General features: G+C 33.9%; 1 protein-coding gene across 1 annotated transcript; it reads right to left on the minus strand.

Annotated features, from left to right (window-relative positions):
- Positions 1 to 460: 460 nt before the first annotated feature.
- LOC126584979 (squalene synthase 2-like) lies at positions 461 to 8,265 on the minus strand. Its single transcript, XM_050249361.1, has 14 exons — positions 7,924 to 8,265; positions 7,472 to 7,514; positions 7,143 to 7,232; positions 5,853 to 5,928; positions 4,675 to 4,744; positions 3,875 to 4,018; positions 3,666 to 3,770; positions 3,331 to 3,477; positions 2,667 to 2,742; positions 2,023 to 2,111; positions 1,195 to 1,286; positions 1,057 to 1,096; positions 905 to 971; positions 461 to 792 (listed from the first exon to the last, which is right to left on the minus strand). The coding sequence occupies exons 1-13, from the start codon at positions 8,116 to 8,118 to the stop codon at positions 906 to 908; spliced, it is 1,233 nt and encodes a 410-aa protein (XP_050105318.1). The 5' UTR covers positions 8,119 to 8,265; the 3' UTR covers positions 461 to 792; position 905.
- Positions 8,266 to 18,679: the final 10,414 nt, after the last annotated feature.

Here is an 18,679-nt window from a genome sequence, read left to right on the forward strand (position 1 = left end):
TATAGATGCTTCCTCCTGCCAAGTGCTATAGTTGGTGGGTTGGAAGCGATTGAGACCTGTATCTTTTTTAGAGTGCTTGAATCATTTCGCTGTTACATTTCTCATAGCACACCCCCCCTTTTTACTTGTCACACACCCTTTGTTAATTTATATCCGTTGATCTTCTTTAATTCATCCGATCCGACAACCAAAAACTAAAAAAGTGTGGGAGAAGTAAAAAGAGGTGTGTGGATATCACACCCCTTCTCAAAATAGTTGAATATGAAGGACTCATGCACTTGATGGAGGAAATCTTAATTGAATAGACAACCTACCAGTTTGTAAGATTCGAACCACAAATGATGTCGACAAAGTGATGCTCCAAAACATGTTATTTTGTGTCGTTTCATGTCAAGTTAACAAGTCGTGCAAGAAATTACCAAGTATATATCTATGGATTTAATTTTGGACAAATCAGACATAATACCATATAAGCATTGCCATTATTGTATGCACGCATAAAATACCACATTACTTTCATATAAACAAGGTACTCTTTTCTTAAGTAGAACAATCACATATGAACTCCAGAGAAGAAAAAACACAGGCTCAATTGGTTGGCAACGGTAACTATGCTTAAACGGCGTCAAAAGCTACGGCAATAATTTAGGGCAACTTCATACTGAGTATCCAACGGCGGCAGCAGCAGCAGTGCCGTTATTGCATACAAATACAAGAAACTAATGTAGTCAACGAGGCATGTACTTTTGTAACCAGCCATTTATGTTGAAGAATATATAAGAAATGCAAACCCTGCACAAGAAGAAGAAAATTGGTGCAAGGGATTAGAGGTAGTGGTTTTGCTTTCTAAAAGAAATTAAGACTATGAAATCAGTTCTCGATTGTTCAGCTCGACGACACTTACATTAGATTCTTGGGCTAGCAGAGAGATAAGCGTAAATGATCGCCAATATAATAAACAATGCCACAATCTGCATTCAGAATGTAGACTGATCAGTATGTAAATTCTACAATGATTCTAGTTGAGTTTTTCTTTTAATCTAAGATTAAACTCACCAGAGTTGAATTTTGTTCGTTGTTGATGATGTAAGATTTCCTGGTGTGGTCCATAGATACTTGTCAGATAATCAGTAAATAACTAAATATGAATGTTCAATAATCAGGAAGAAGAACTAGAAACTATGAAATGCATACCTTTTGCTCAGAGCTCCAGAGTCTCTACATAATTTCTGTACCGCTTCCACTCTGCTCAATGTTTTTGTTGCATGAGGATCATTCTTGTCAACCTGCAGCCAATATTAAATCTTTAATGTTTTGAATAATCTGATTGGTTTAGAAAACCATAGATAAATCCATACTGGGAAAACTAGACAAACTGGCGCATCCAAAGGAGTTTATTCTAAAAGTGCAAATAGTCAGGGTTGGGCGGGCTAGAAGTCAAATCATATTTACCCAATTTATAGAGTTGATAGGAATACACACACACACAAACTACGGGTAATGTTCCCCTGCCAGACTTCTATTGCTAGAGAGAGCTTATATTGTCAGACTCTGATATAAACAAGACATTCAGCCAACCAGATCAATGGTCCAGATTCATAGTCTATACAAGATAGTCTGACAAGAGAACATTTTCCTATAAAATACATTCATATCATAATTCCTAGGCCTGCTTGGGTTAAAAATTATTTACCGTGTTTGCTTAACTTTTAATTCAGGTTAAAGATGAGTGCTGCCATTGGCACTCCAAAAAACTCATTGGGCAGTCCTCATACTTGTATTTTTCTTTCTAAATAAAGAAAGCTTGGAGTGCACAACGACATTTTTGGAGTGCCAATAACAGTACCCCTAAAGATATATGTATAAATATGTTTACTCAACTTATCAAATTCCCAGGTTGCCCACAACTCGTCAAATCTGGGTTGGTTGGGTTCATCAAACCCAACTCTCACCACAGTTTAGTATGCAGTAAAGCTATCTTGCTACGAGATAATACATATCTAGTTTCTTGAAGCATCTTACCTTGGACTTTATAACGGAAGCAAAATCAAAGAAAGCACCATAGACATCATCAATTGATTTTGTTCGGTCAATAACTTTTGATGTAAGACCTAGGAAAAACAGCAAAGAATTGAATACTTTCAGTAAAGAGTTATGACAAATCATGTGACCAAAACTACACAACATGACAAGTATTCTATCCAAACCATCGCAAACCCCAATAGAATGAGAGAGGAATTCAAATAATTCACCAGTAGTGCATGAAGGGCTCAGAGGTGGAAGGCATAATCAACCAGTAGTCGCAGTACTTTCATTTTTCTAACAAATCATTTTTATCATGACGTGATTTCATAGAGCATTTCCCTAGTAAATATATAAAAATACTTGTAGTTACTATAACATGCTAGTCTATAGAGTAGTCTCCAACAGCGTAAGCTTCCAAAATCTCCGATAAAATCACTATACTAAGAAAACAATCTTGCTAGGATTTGTGGAATTCCTATAGATGTATCTACCAAATGACCATCCCATGGCACATGCATACCACCGTTTTTGACAAAGCTATTCTTTATTAAATACAAGATGCGATTATTTTTGTTTTGATTATATCAAAATGTGTCGGTTATAACTGAAAGGAATACCGTGTTCATAGATTAAAATCTTACCTCGCCTCATTTTGACTACACCTCTGAAGACCTCAATGTTGTTGTAGCACAATGCTAGGGTGCCAATTGCCATGATCTAGTAAAGGCAGCACAAATCAAATGAGATTACTTGAAAATGATCTTGATTGAATAATTAAACAGCAGACTATGAAGTCACAAAACGTTATGTTGAATTTTGCTGAAAGGGAAAGATAAACGCAATCTGAAGAGTTCCTGATCAAATGAAGAGTTCCAATGGGAATTCCAAAGGATTGAAAATAAAAACAATCCAGATCTAGACCATCAAGGAGGAAACAAAAGCACATCCAGAAATACTGTTGAGCCAAGATATTTTGGAAGCACTTGGATCAATTTCATTCCACTGGTCCAACTTCCAATCAAGTTAAAAGTCAATAGGATCTCTTATGACTTGTACATGGGACAAGAGGGTCATTTTGGAAGCAACTAATCAATCCTGATGGTCTAACAGTGTAAACTTCTCTTATGGGCAGCCAACAATGAATATCAAGATTACACCATAGTACATTCGAAAATACTGTTAAAATCACTCAATTCATCCTAACAATGTTTGTATTTGTTCTATAAATCCATAAAATACACATGTCAGATTATGACACACACCACAAAAGACTAACTTTTGTGATAAAGTTGAGGAATAATCTACCTGAGGGATGGCACAAAATTTGAATATAGCAGGATCTCTCAATGCAGCCATGTACTTCAAGCAATCTTCCATATGTATCAAAGCATTAGTTACCATGTCGTTCAAGCATTGCACTGCCTTCTCTGAGTTTTCCTCATATTTCAAGTCCTGTGTTGCAATATCAAAAAAATTTATTCAGACAAAATTCCAACTGCGTGGTGATGCATAAATCCTTACATCACCACCCCACTACCATAGGTCTCCACTAGACTAGAAAGAAAATAAGTGACTAAGAAGGTGAACTGGTAGGAATAGCATAGGAAGCTGTTACAATTATACAAGTAAAGAAGAAACACCTCAAGTTTATTGACATATTTACTCCAGATTTGACGTGGCCAAAACATGCGTGACTTTGGTATCTCATTAATATCCTCCAAATAATCCCGAATGATGTTTGTTTTCTGTTGTTTATCAGATCCAGACATTGTAGAATCAGAATCACGCCATGAATCACATTTGATACTGAGAACAGATAGCATTTCTAGCCTTAATATTATTGTTATACCTGAAGAAATAAGCCCATTGAATTTGAGAGAGAGTCTGAGGCCAAATCTTCCTTTCCAGCAGCATGGAAGAGCTTGGACAAACCTAAACCAACGAGTCCTGCCACATAGTGGCAGTATTCATCATAGTCATCAATGGTTTCTACCTGCAAGATGAGGCAAAATACATCCAAGTCGCATAAGAAATACGTCTCTCCTTTCTGCACATAGTGCAAAACGCACACTGATAATAAGACTTGGAATATTGTAAATGGAAATCATCCAATGAAGAATAATTCAAATTTTATTTATGCTTAACAACTTCGTTGCAGAATCTGATTTCCCATAGTGTAAAAACATTAAGTAAGCTAATGTGCCTGCTTATATGCACAAATTATGGTCCATACACTTATAAATTGTGGAAACTAGTTGACTGCAGAACACCTTTTTTTCTTTAGTTTTAAGCTTTTAACTCTTAAATTACTTAAGAAAATCCTAGTTTAAAACAGATGCTAAAATTCTTTCTATGGTTGATCTACTTTTAATCTTTATTTTCTTTCAATTAGCATTCAAAATAACTACACATCCACAAACATCCATAATAGCATTTACAAATACAGATCAAAATGATTATATACATATTTGTGAATATGTGAAAAAATTGGAATATATTTCACAACTATCATAAATATATGTCAATAAACAATGCAAACAATGTCAGAAAGGTTTTGAAAGGAGTTTATTTTAATTGAAGCATGAGAAACATGAAACAATAGAGCATATCCACTCTTTCTTCCTACAACATATATCATGCATCACATACCTCCTTCAAGATAAATTTTGCCATTCCTGCACCCATTCTTTTGGTAATATCCTCAATTGCCTCCTGATAACTGCAAGATTAAACCAATCGCTTATCTAAATATTGTACAATGAAACTTCCAATCATATATGAATATTCCATAAAAGAAACGAAGTTATGCAGAGAGTCGTTACAACATGAAGATGAAGAATGTTTTTAAAGAAACAATTCCATCAAGCAATAAGTATTGCTAAGTCCAACAAGCCAACCGCAAAGCATGCACTCATTGAAAAGAACAAGAATTAACATAATTTTCCAAAGGCAAAACTTACACCGAGAACCTGGATTATCCAACACAGTCAGTTGGGTTGGACATCACCACTCATTTTAGGTGTTTTAATTAAAAAAAATATATATGAAGCACCAGAATTACCCAGTTATCAATCATCATGTACCACATGATCGACATATTAGAAAAAGACACTGCCCTAAATGATCAGATGTCTTATGCTAAGTAATTTGGTCAAAGTTTTCATGCATATAGCCAAAATGTTGGGAAAATTTTTGTCCCATGCACTTTCTCTTATAATCACCAAGAACACTAAGCGCGGACCAGCATTACTTAGTTGCATTTCTTGGGAAACTCTCCAGACATCATAAAGGAAGGACAAGGATATTGTGCTGGAACATGCAAGAGAATTCAGTCAATATCAACGTCATGAAATCCATAGAGAGTTGAACACATTTCAAGAATCCTATGTAAGAATCTTCAATAGAATGGGAAAATTGATGCTTATATCCGTTGAAGGTGTTTAAAGCTCGACGTCTAAAATCAGTTTTTTACATTCACTAGATAAATATAATTCATGACTTGGATTTGTATGTGTGTGTGGGGTAAGTCTCTGCATATGTTCCTGCGTGTGTGTTAGCACTTAGCAGTAACTGGTATGAACCATCAAATTCATCAACCATGCTTATCACCCATGAATTGTTTATAAGCTACATGTAATAACTAAATGGCGTTCCTTTTGGATGAACCCTCATAACAGTAACAAGTATGAAATGACTAAGAGAAAGAACCAAAAACTAGATTTCCAATCAGTCCATTGATAGAGAAGCTGCACCATAAATTATTATGAATGAACAGAAAAGATCTTTCAAATAATTGAGCAACGAAATATACAAGGATAAGAAATTACCCATTCCCAAGTTCCAAAAAAGCAGTTGAAACATGATGGAACTCGTCCATGAGAACTTTGTAGTTATTTGTACCACCTAAAGACAAGGACGAAGGTAATTGAGCAAGCAGACAAGTCTCATCAACATAGTAACATGAGAGTGTGCATGTACTATACCTACCAAGGATCAACAACAAACATACTCTTTCCCTATGTTCATCTATATTATATATATATATATATATATGAATCTTTTTTTATAACAAGAAGATGAGACATTTTTTATAATGCATTGAATGTCAACTGGCAACGACAACATAGAAAGAATAGCCTTTCATAAGAGGCAAGGAAAGAAATTAGTCTGATTTTTTCTGGTTACTGTTCGAACTATTGCCATAAAGTCAAGCAGATCACAAATTTTATAAGGTTCACAATACTATGATGAGGGTGTAGACTAATATGAGTGTGAGCATCTCCAAGAGAAGCTGTAAACAATCAAGATGTTGTAAAACAACCAAAACTCTGTTTTAAAAAGCCAAACTCAAAAAATTCATCCCCAAGAGATGCTGTAAAAGAGTCTATTATAGGAAAATGAACAGTCACACTTTAAATTTAGAGAGCAACTATTCACTCGCTAAATATTAAAAATAATAAAACTCAAGGGTGGACCCTTGAGCAAGGAGAAAAGGAAGAGAGAGAAGGTTGTTTTAGAAAATGGGTGGGTTGGGTTTGAAACGTTAACAATAAAATATTCAAAGTTTGTTACTAGAGAGTGTTGTTGGAGTTGAAAAGTTAAACTGAATAGCTAAAATAGTTTTTTGACACTGTTCACTTGCTAGTTTAAAAAAAATAAAATTAGAGTTTCTCTTGGAGATGTTACAAGTTACTAAGAATTTCTCGATGGCATATCTATATGCATCTGTGCTCCTATATTCATTTCTACATATATAAGTATAAGCTAATAAACTCTTATTACAACCCCATTCTTGGCTGTTACTTATTATATCAAATATGGGTATTTTAGTGCAATAATTTGTATTTTATTAGGACCCCTGTGCATGTTAACCCTCCAAATGATCAAAGGGCTGAATATCAAGTCCTTGATAAGATAAAATTACATAAATGCGCTATGTTATATATAGATAATTAAATATATACATGTATATGTGCTCTGTGTGTGTGTGTGTGTGTATAGAATTTATTAAAACAGGATATTGGCAGCACAATAAGTTATATATCTTAATCTCTTCCGTAGGATACAGGACAACAGCAAACATTCAGAATGTAGTTTTGGAATGCTAAACCACTCACATGCAAAATGCCACTCGGGATCATATATGTGCTGATGAAATGCTAACAAGATAGGGACTTTGACGTCTGTTGCAATGCTTGTATCATCCTCTGTACATGTCCACCAGAACAAATTATATCAATGAAACGGTGAGTTAATAAATTAGCATTATATCAATGAAACGGTGAGTTAAGAAATTAGCATCACAAGTGCCACACTGAAGAAAAAGTTAGATTACAATACAGTGTCACTTGTAACAATCACGTAGGTAATCCACAGGAACAAGAGGCATGTACAATTGATGGGAAAGTAACTAGGAAGACAAGAACTAAAGATAATAGAAACATACCGACAGTGTCTAGAGCTCTAAGAACCAGATAAAATATACAGACCTGCAAAACCGCAAAAAGTCAAACATTAGATAATCTCAACAAAACGAACAAAAGATGGAAAGTCAACAACATAAATGAAATGCAGCAATCTGTAAGGATCTTAAGAATAAGTAATCAAAGTAAAAAACAGTCTATTCCGCAAGAGAATTAAGGCCGGAACTGAAAGTTACTCTATGTCTAGCCTCCGCTTCAACTCAAATCCCAGAAAATACAGAGAAGGACAAAAAAATAAGCAGAGAAGTGACAATCTACCCACAGAAGTAGATAATCCAATACCAAACAAAACACCCACAGAAAATACTATCAAACATTTTTTGAAACAACTAAAAAAGGGCCTCCCTTTTTTTCTTGTAAGCAATAAAACTCCTATATACATGCATATATGTGTATATATATTATATTAACTTACAGCGTTGCGGAGCTCTGTATCGAGCTGTTGAATAACAAGAGCGAAACTACGAGAGACCTTCTGGAGCATGGTGTAGCAGAAAGCCCAATGGGGCTCTGACGGGATCTGCTTCTCGACATGCCTCGATGCAATTTTGAGCTTCAGAAGCGGGTAAATGTCGTCGGGGTGTTTGATCATGGTCGACAAAGCACCCATTTTTCGATCTGGACCCGAGATCAAAACCCAAATCACAGAATTTGGAATCCGACGAAGAGAGGTTGGATTTGGAAGGTGGGAATTTTGATTCGATGATATTTTTGGAAGTGTGTTTATGTAGTTGTAAAGGTCTGGTGACGGGAGGCTTGGTCCAAAGCTGGTGTCCAATTTGGAGCCAAAAAAAAGGTCGGTCACTCGTCGGCCACTCGTCGGCCACTCCGTGTGTTACCGTGTTATTCTTTTTCTTGTTTGTTTCTACTTGCATTATTTATTGTTTTTCTTTAGAAATTGGTGCTGTAAAAACAAAGAGACAACTTTCTACCCTGAAAATTTTGCATTCTCTCAAAATATTTCTTAAAAATATCACTTGAAAATATTTTTCTTTAAAACTTAAAAATTTGTTTGGTATAAATTTTAAAATTTAAACTGAAAATAAAATTCTTAGAGACGTGGTTGTAGAAGGGTGATAAAGAGGAGAGAGGAGAAAAGAAACACTGAAAGAGAGAATCGGAAGAGAGATGAGAGAAGAGAAAGAAGAAAAGAAAAGAAAATAAGAGAGCGAGAGGGGAAGAGATGAAAAAAAAAAGGACTTTAAGTTTAAAAATTCTTAAAACTTACTTACGATATTTTAGAAAATGTATTTTCTAAGTTAGTTTTGAGTTCAGTTTTTTTTTTAAATAGTCTTATCAAACAAGTTTTTAAAATCTAAAACTTAAAAATTATTTTTAAGTTAAAAAAGTTGGATTCAAGTAAAGTAACAAACAGGCTGTTATTTTCTCAACAAAAAAAAACTGCCTGTTTTGCAGAGAATTTATCCTTTTCAAAAAATTTCTTAAGACTATTTCTTGAGAACAACTTTTAATAAGATTCAAAAACTTATTTCATATAAAATTGTAAAATTATCTTTTTAAGTATTCACAATTAAAAATTAAAATCAACTCCTGGTAAAAAGGATGGTGGATGGGAGAGAGAAGAGAAAGGAGACAGCAGAGCGGGAGATGGGAGACAGGAGAGTAGGGAGAGAGATAAAAAAGAGATGAGGGATAGGATAAGAGAGAAAAAAGTGGAGATTGAATTGATTTGAAAATTCTAAAAATTGACATTTTGTGTTTTTAATTTATAAGTTATTTTTTTTCAAGTTGGTTTGAGTTTAATTTTTGAAAATAATCTTATTAAACAAGAATTTTTAGCTTGAAATTCAAAAATTATTTTTGAGTTAAAAAATTGAATTCAAATTCAATACTAAATATACCTTAATTTTCCATACATTTTTCTTACTTTTTCCACACATCTCTTAATTTTTTTATCATTGAATCGAATGAACTGAAGATTATTAAAGAACAAAACTTGATAGAAAGTGTGTTGAAGGTAAAAAAAATATGTGTAAAAAGTATTATTCTTATTTTTTTATGGAATTTAGGTATAGAAGGTGAGGTCATTTCAAAAAGAAAATTAATGAAAAAGATTTGAAAACTTTGAATTTTAACGATGAGGACAAAATAAGGGGTGAAGTGAATAGTACTAGGATTGAATTTTTAATGTAAAAATGTGGTTTTTTTTGTTAAAGTGAACAGTACCATGAGCTTTTCGTTAAAATTCACCATTTCAAACATGTCAAACACCAAACGCAGGTTATTATTTAGGGCTCACCCGTTTCACTAGGTATTTTATTTTCTAATTCCTTAAGTCACTTTCCATGCAACCATCAAATTTGATGGGTTTATATTTTTAGGTTCGGTTGTGTCGGAGGCAGATTGTCTGCCCTCTTTTTTCCATGTCCTTCTCATCATTTCCTATTTGTGCGGTCACGGTTAAGCCACGTTAAAATGTCTTATTATCTCTATAAAAAAATAATATAAAATGTTGACGTAGTTTAACCGTAACCGCACAATATTAGAGGGAATGGGAAGGACATGGTAATACGATGGCAGACAATCTGCCTCCTGTTGTGTCAATCAATGTTCAGTCATATTTGTACAACTCTTATCATATTTTTTTAGCAAATAAAGGATTGTTTATTTGTCAGTGGCTTAATTGTTTCGTCTTTGACTTTAAAAAGAAAAAACAAACGATATTATTTAATAGATGGCTGAATAATACTTGTATTTCTCTTCGAGGAAATGAGCTCATACTTGAAAAGAGGAATGTAAGTATTATTTTTTAGTGATTCCATTTGGTGCATGTGTTCATTTCGCGATTGTTCAATTGTCTACAGTTAAAAAAGCTTTTCTATATTTAATGAAGTAACGCATACTGAGGTTAGACAACAAGCACGAACACTTGAAATGATTAACCTTTTGTATTTTACCCTTTCTTCCTCATATTACGCAAATTGTTATCATTGATACCTTAAGAAATTATTGAGTATGTGGAAATACGGTAAAATATTAAAAACAAAATAAATTTTGTAAGTCACACATAGAGCGTGTGATTAAAAACAAAACTGATAGAGAGACCAAATATTTAAACTATTTTTTGTAGACTACATGATGTGCCGGTTAATGATTGAACTTTTTTTTAATGATTTGAAAAACGAGTCTAATCATCAACACTACATAAAATTGTCTACAAACAATGATTTAGAGATTTAGAATCTCTATCATCACTCGACAAAAACTGTATCTGACATACTAGTATAAAAGAAAGTGAAAATAATAATTTGGAGAGCAATTTTGTGAGGATCACTCGACAAAAACTGTATCTTACGTACTAGTATAAAAGAAAGTGAAAATAATAATTTGGAGAGCAATTTTGTGAGGATCTTGGAGATTCTCCAATCATATATGTTCATCGTACATCGTACGGTTAGTTTTCGTCAGATTCTGTTTATATTCAATTTTAAATAAAAAAATTTACAATGATATCTGATCGCACGATATACGATGAACGAATGTGATTGTAGAATCTCCGGAATCTTCACAAAGAGGTCCGGCAAGAATCCTCTCTCCGATGAAAGGGACTAAAGGGTGAGTTTTAATTGGTGGGATTTAATTCTTTTTACAATATTCATTCGGCAATAAACAATTATATATATATATTTTTTTTGGGGGAGCCTAGGGCCGCATTTGTTTGACTAGGAGAGTGGATATGCCAAATGCGAACTACCAAAGTGTGGACTTCCAAATAATTTGAACACTTATGTTGAAAATTTTTTAATGTCAACTTTAACGGGTTGCTTGGGTTAGGTATATATCATGCTAAGTGTGAAATCGCATTAGTTTTAGTGAAGAGTTTGGTTGTCACTTAGTACTATAGTTTAATGATATTCATTTTCATTTGTAAGTGAAAGATCTAGTTCGTTTCTCATCAAAGGTAAATTTGAACCAAATTATTATAACACTCACTCCCAGCCGTTAGTGTAGATAATATGATATGTATTAAAAATAAATAAAAAATGAGGAAATTTTCGGTTGATAATTATTTTATTTTTAACTTTTTGAAATTTAAAAGTATATAAAAATTTAAAAACAAGATAGTTGTTAAACAGACTCTTAATTTATTTCCTTTTTTTTAATAATCATTTCAACCTTGAACTTGGCCATTACAATTTAGCCATCCCCTTCTCCCTAGGGTAAAAAATTTTAATGCAAAAGAACTCAGAGAGCAATTCTAATGACCTTGGCATCAAGGACTTGAAAATCAGAGTACATGTGAATGAACAAATGGACATCAGTTCGCGAATAATACTTTATTAATTGAAACAGAATAAAACTCTACAAATTTGTCAAGACAATTACATAACCTAGAAGACTACATTGCTACTAACTTACTTCTAATAAAGTTACTCTATTTACAGAGACTAACCATAAACCTAAATAGACAAAAAAATCTAAAACTTAACGGGTAAAGGATCCTAATTCTTGGCCCAGAAGAAAACAAATAAAATAACAAAACTTATTTTCCAACAAAAGGATCTCAATGGCATCTCATTTATTTTAATTTTGTTTGCCAATAGCATCTCTTTTATTAAGCAATGCTTTGTTTAATTTTGTTAACAAGTACTACATAGCCACATGCTTACTTGACCCAGGTCAGAAAACTTGCGAAGTTTAGGTTTAATTTAATTTTCTAAAGGCAAGAAATCATTGTATTTAAGAAGTTGTTCTCATGTTATGTCATTGAGAATTGACAATTGATATTTTCAGACAAATATCTTAAACGTCTGTTATCAAATACTAACGTGTCAGTCTATCTTTTATATTATAAGGCAACAAATTGCAAATCCTTTCTAATTGCTTGATGTGACCGTTGAATTGCAAAAGTCTTTTAAAACCTAAAATATTTTGACTAATTAAGATCTTAGGTTTAATTCTCGTCAAATACGAATTAAAACAATATTATTGCTAGTTCATTATAAGGCTAAGCGAGCTCCCTCTCATTTAGTGTAGATAATATCGTTTGTTCAAAAAAAAATAATTGGTGTTTGAATCTGCTCTCCTTTAGTTTCCTTTTACTAAAATAAGTAGTCTAAAGTTCATAATATTTTAGAAACATTAAGGAGTGAATTAAGTCGCCGTTTAGTACTACGATCTAGTGATATTCTTCTTCACTTGTATATGAGAGGTTTGAATCACATTATTGCTAGTCTATTTTGAGCGCTGAGGTAGGTTTTATTGCCAAACTCAATCGAAATCTAGATTTTATTGCCCAAATATATCATTTGGTTTGCATTTTATTACCACAAAAATATTGATCTAAGTTCAGTAGGCCTTGACCATTAAGTATTAAGGTCTAGTAGTATTCATCTTCACTCGTAAGTGAGATGTTTGAATCACATTATAGCTAGTCTATTATGAGCCCTAAGCCCACCCCCTCCCTCTAGATAATATCGTTTGTTCAAAAAAGTTGAGTAGAACTTGAAAATGCCTCCACTCCAACCCCCAGCTGTTTATTTGCAACTTCAGTAGGCCTTGAACACTGAAATCATAATTTCCTTGGCTCCTAAACCGGGTTTGATCTGTCATTATTGTTCCAATGCAAAGAGCTTAATACAATTAGTGAAACGAATTAGACTACGCGCCAACACATCCAACCTCTAATCAAATTAATTAATGTTGATGCCCCAAAAGGACAGTTATCAGATTTTTTTTTCTTCTGCTAATGCCAATAAAATTCTAGGATAAATTTCAAAGTTGTAAGCATTGGTGTGCTATGCGTGCCATTATTAACTCATGCCAACATATACTTACATAGATAAGTATTGCTTGCACCACAAGTTATCTTACTTGTAATCAGAAAATTGTGACATGAGTGGGGTATTGAACAGTCTTTATGCCTTGTAAGCTATGAGCGTAGTAGATTTCTTAGTGAACTACGAATAATCCAAATATTAATTGAATAAATAAACTGGTTTCAAGCGATTCATTCTTGTTTATATTCATAGAGATTGAAAGAAATCTGCAAATGAACTTAATTAGATTGCTTAAACTTGTAAATAACATGTAAACCACATTAACATTATGAAGTGATCGAAACAATTAAGTCTTTAAACCGCGCTCAAAACATACGAACTCTAATTGCCAGAAAACCCTAATACTCGTGAAGGTATCAACACTTACTTGCAAGAGTGGACTCTCCTATTAATCCCTTCTCTTCTTTTAGATTGTTTTGTGTTTTTGCTTTCAATAGGACAAGCGCCAGGAATGAACGATAATAATCCTTCGCAATCTCTCCACTTTCCGGAAGAAGAATTGTGCGAATCATTTTCCAAGTATCCCTTCCCATAACCAGTATGTCACAATACCGGTCCTCCACGTCTTGTCTTAGATGGAAAACCAGAGTACCTGACGAACGAAAAATCAAAACATAATATCACACTTGAAATTTTATTAATTGAAACAAAATAGAACACTACTAATTCATCAAGATGGCTACATAACCTATAAAACTACATTGTGACTAACTTAGTTCTAATTGAGTTACAAAGCACTTTATTTATAGAAAATTAACCACAAACCCAAATAGACAAGAAATTTAAAACTCAACCGACAAGGCGTCTTAATTCTTAACCCACAAGAAAATAAATAAAATTTATTCCAACAAAAGGATCTCAACAGTATCTCTTGTATATATATATATATATATATTTTTTTTTTCCAGCAACATCTCTTTTATTTTTTATTTTTTAGAGCATAAGTACGATATTCATTAAAGATTGAAAACATGTACAAATCGAGGATAGGATGCTTACAGTGGGCCTCAATAAAAGCATTGTCGGGGCTTTCAACCCGATCGAAGGGAAAAAAAAGTGTCCCGCACCAAAATTAACTACTTGTACTATCATCTAATAATAAATCAGAAATTACATCAGGAGGCACCTCAAACCAAGAAACTGGGCGATCAACAGTTAGACTAAACCTCGCAAGGTGATGAGCCACCTTATTCACCTCTCTTCGACCAAATGTGATTTTCCATTGCTTGAAATCTTGTAGGAGCCGCCTTGTATCATTGAACATATGTCCGTAGTGACCACTATACGCTACACCTCTATTTTGAATTGTAGAAATCACCAATAATGCATCCCCTTCCACCTGGACTTGGTTCGTGACTCATCTACGCAAGAACAACGTTGATGCTCTTGCAGCAGCTACCTCTGCATGTAATGCCGATCTGACAACATCTTCTCTACAGTCTGTGCCGCCTGAAAACCTCCCTTTGAGTCTCTCACTACAAGCCCACAACCTCCAATCGATCCCCTCTCATCCCATGCTGCATCAAAATTACATTTTATCCATCCAAAACTGCCATTTATATATTTTTGCCGAGGAGTTTGGCGGTGTCGCATCATTCCATTTCTTAAATTCCGCCAGCCAAGTTTGTGCTTTGATTTGGGTATCCAACGGAGAAACATCAACACCATTCCAAATAAACTCATTACGTACCTTCCAAATACTCCAAACAAGGACAAGTAGCAGCTCAAAGCTATCCTTAGACACATGTTGCGCCATATACTCCAACCAACTTCCAAATCCCTCCTCACTTCGATGAAACAAATGGATTCCCAAGGAACTTCTAAACCACACCGCAGCCGCTCTAGGACACATTAGTAAAGCATGTTCTACTGTCTCAGCATCTTTATCACAAAAACCACAAGTATGCTCCGTAAGTAGCCGTATGTTCTTCAAATTCACTTTGGAAGGCAACGCATTCATATACCCACGCCATATACAAATTTTCAGTTTCCCGGAACTTTGGCTCACCACAAGGCTTTCCAAAGGAACTTTGTGTCAACATTAATCACCGATCCCGTAGGCTCATCACCTTTAACTCCCTAGCAAGGTCTTGCCACAAAGTATGCACTCTTAGTTGTAAACAAACCCTTACGTTCTTTTACCCAAATCATAGAATCTGCAGGTAAAACAAACTCAAGGGTATGCTCAAAATCAAATCCACTTCCTCCTCCAAGAACCAACTACGAACTAAATTGGAATTCCAACGGATCCCGTCATCCTCCACCATTAATGATCTCATCGTAAGCTTTAAGTGCAACCACATCGGTCTTGGGTTGAGAACTTTATAGAAATGATCCCGTGGTAGCCAACTATCCCCCCAAATGTGAATTCGTAAACCATCCCCCACCTCGAAAAATAATTGTCCGAGATGCCGCCATACTGTGCCAACAATAAGCGGAATTAGGTTTAAATGGAGCCTGCAAGAACTCAGTGGTAAGATAGTATCGGTGTGAAATCTCGTTCCTGAATTTAGATTTTAATTAAACTAGTTACGAAGTTTGAAGTTTTGGAAATTAATTATTTAAAATTCGTAGACTTTTTGAGGTCACAATTTATATTTTTGGATAGAGCTCAACCGTACGACCGCGGAGACGAAAGCCGTTTGCGAATCGGATTTGAAATGAAGAAATTAGAGATGTTTTAGTTGTTAAAAAAATAAAAATAAAAGTGGAGAACCTACCATATGGCAGCGGGGGAGAGGAAGGAAAGGAGAGTGCGGGAGAGAAAATGAGGGGGAGAGCCAATTAAAAGGGAGAACAAGGAGGGAAATGAGAGAGAAAAAAAAGGGGGAAACAGGTGTTCCTTCCGACTGGACGGAAACAAGGGTTTCCGATGCCTTTATCGGTCAAATTCTGGTGAATTCAACCTCCCATCTTACATTTTCATCAAAAATCTGATACCAATTTGGTCTCATTTCGCGAGAATTGAAGCCGAGGGCTTCGTGGGGTGAACGGCGGTGATCCGCCGTTTCCAAAACGTGTTTTGATGTGACCTAGGAGCAAACCCCAAACAATTATGGGTGTGGTGGAGTTGAGAATGTGGTGAATCAAGAACACTTAAAATAACAAACAAGCTGAGAGGAGAGAGGAGGAAAGAGGAGGAAAGAGGAGAGAGGAGGAAAGAAACACTGAAAGAGAGAATCGGAAGAGAGATGAGAGGAGAGAAAGAAGAAAAGAAAAGAAAACAAGAGAGCGAGAGGGGAAGAGATGAAAAAAAAATGGACTTTAAGTTTAAAAATTCTTAAAACTTACTTACGATATTTTAGAAAATGTATTTTCTAAGTTAGTTTTGAGTTCAGTTTTTTTTTTAAATAGTCTTATCAAACAAGTTTTTAGAATCTAAAACTTAAAAATTATTTTTAAGTTAAAAAAGTTGGATTCGAGTAAAGTAACAAACAAGTTGTTATTTTGTCAAAAAAAAAAAACTGCCTGTTTTGTAGAGAATTTATCCTTTTCAAAAAATTTCTTAAGACTATTTCTTGAGAACAACTTTTAATAAGATTCAAAAACTTATTTCATATAAAATTGTAAAATTATCTTTTTAAGTATTCACAATTAAAAATTAAAATCAACTCCTGGTAAAAAGGATGGTGGATGGGAGAGAGAAGAGAAAGGAGACAGCAGAGCGGGAGATGGGAGACAGGAGAGTAGGGAGAGAGATAAAAAAGAGATGAGGGATAGGATAAGAGAGAAAAAAGTGGAGATTGAATTGATTTGAAAATTCTAAAAATTGACATTTTGTGTTTTTAATTTATAAGTTATTTTTTTCAAGTTGGTTTGAGTTTAATTTTTGAAAATAATCTTATTAAACAAGAATTTTTAGATTGAAATTCAAAAATTATTTTTGAGTTAAAAAATTGAATTCAAATTCAATACTAAATATACCTTAATTTTCCATACATTTTTCTTACTTTTTCCACACATCTCTTAATTTTTTATCATTGAATCGAATGAACTGAAGATTATTAAAGAACAAAACTTGATAGAAAGTGTGTTGAAGGTAAAAAAAAAATGTGTAAAAAGTATTATTCTTAATTTTTTATGGAATTTAGGTATAAAAGGTGAGGTCATTTCAAAAAGAAAATTAATGAAAAAGATTTGAAAACTTTGAATTTTAACGATGAGAACAAAATACAGGGGTGAAGTGAATAGTACTATGATTGACTTTTTAGTGTAAAAATGTGGTTTTTTTTGTTAAAGTGAACAGTACCATGAGCTTTTCGTTAAAATTCCCCATTTCAAACATGTCAAACACCAAACGCAGGTTATTATTTAGGGCTCACCCGTTTCACTAGGTATTTTATTTTCTAATTCCTTAAGTCACTTTCCATGCAACCATCAAATTTGATGGGTTTATATTTTTAGGTTCGATTGTGTCGGAGGCAGATTGTCTGCCCTCTTTTTTCCATGTCCTTCTCATCATTTCCTATTTGTGCGGTCACGGTTAAGCCACGTTAAAATGTCTTATTATCTCTATAAAAAAATAATGTAAAATGTTAACGTAGTTTAACCGTAACCGCACAATATTAGAGGGGATGGGAAGGACATGGTAATACGAGGGCAGACAATCTGCCTCCGGTTGTGTCAATCAATGTTCAGTCATATTTGTACAACTCTTATCATATTTTTTTAGCAAATAAAGGATTGTTTATTTGTCAGTGGCTTAATTGTTTCGTCTTTGACTTTAAAAAGAAAAAACAAACGATATTATTTAATAGATGGTTGAATAATACTTGTATTTCTCTTCGAGGAAATGAGCTCATACTTGAAAAGAGGAATGTAAGTATTATTTTTTAGTGATTCCATTTGGTGCATGTGTTCATTTCGCGATTGTTCAATTGTCCACAGTTAAAAAAGCTTTTCTATATTTAATGAAGTAACGCATACTGAGGTTAGACAACAAGCACGAACACTTGAAATGATTAACCTTTTGTATTTTACCCTTTCTTCCTCATATTACGCAAATTGTTATCATTGATACCTTAAGAAATGATTGAGTATGTGGAAATACGGTAAAATATTAAAAATAAAATAAATTTTGTAAGTCACACATAGAGCGTGTGATTAAAAACAAAACTGATAGAGAGACCCAATATTTAAACTATTTTTTGTAGACCATATGATGTGGCGGTTGATGATTGAACTTTTTTTTAGTGATTTGAAAAACGAGTCTAATCATCAACACTACATAAAATTGTCTACAAACAATGATTTAGAGATTTAGAATCTCTATCATCACTCGACAAAAACTGTATCTTACGGTATCTTACGTACTAGTATAAAAGAAAGTGAAAATAATAATTTGGAGAGCAATTTTGTGAGGATCTTGGA

Source organism: Malus sylvestris, chromosome 10 (assembly GCF_916048215.2).
Source record: "Malus sylvestris chromosome 10, drMalSylv7.2, whole genome shotgun sequence".
Taxonomy (NCBI): Eukaryota; Viridiplantae; Streptophyta; class Magnoliopsida; order Rosales; family Rosaceae; genus Malus; species Malus sylvestris.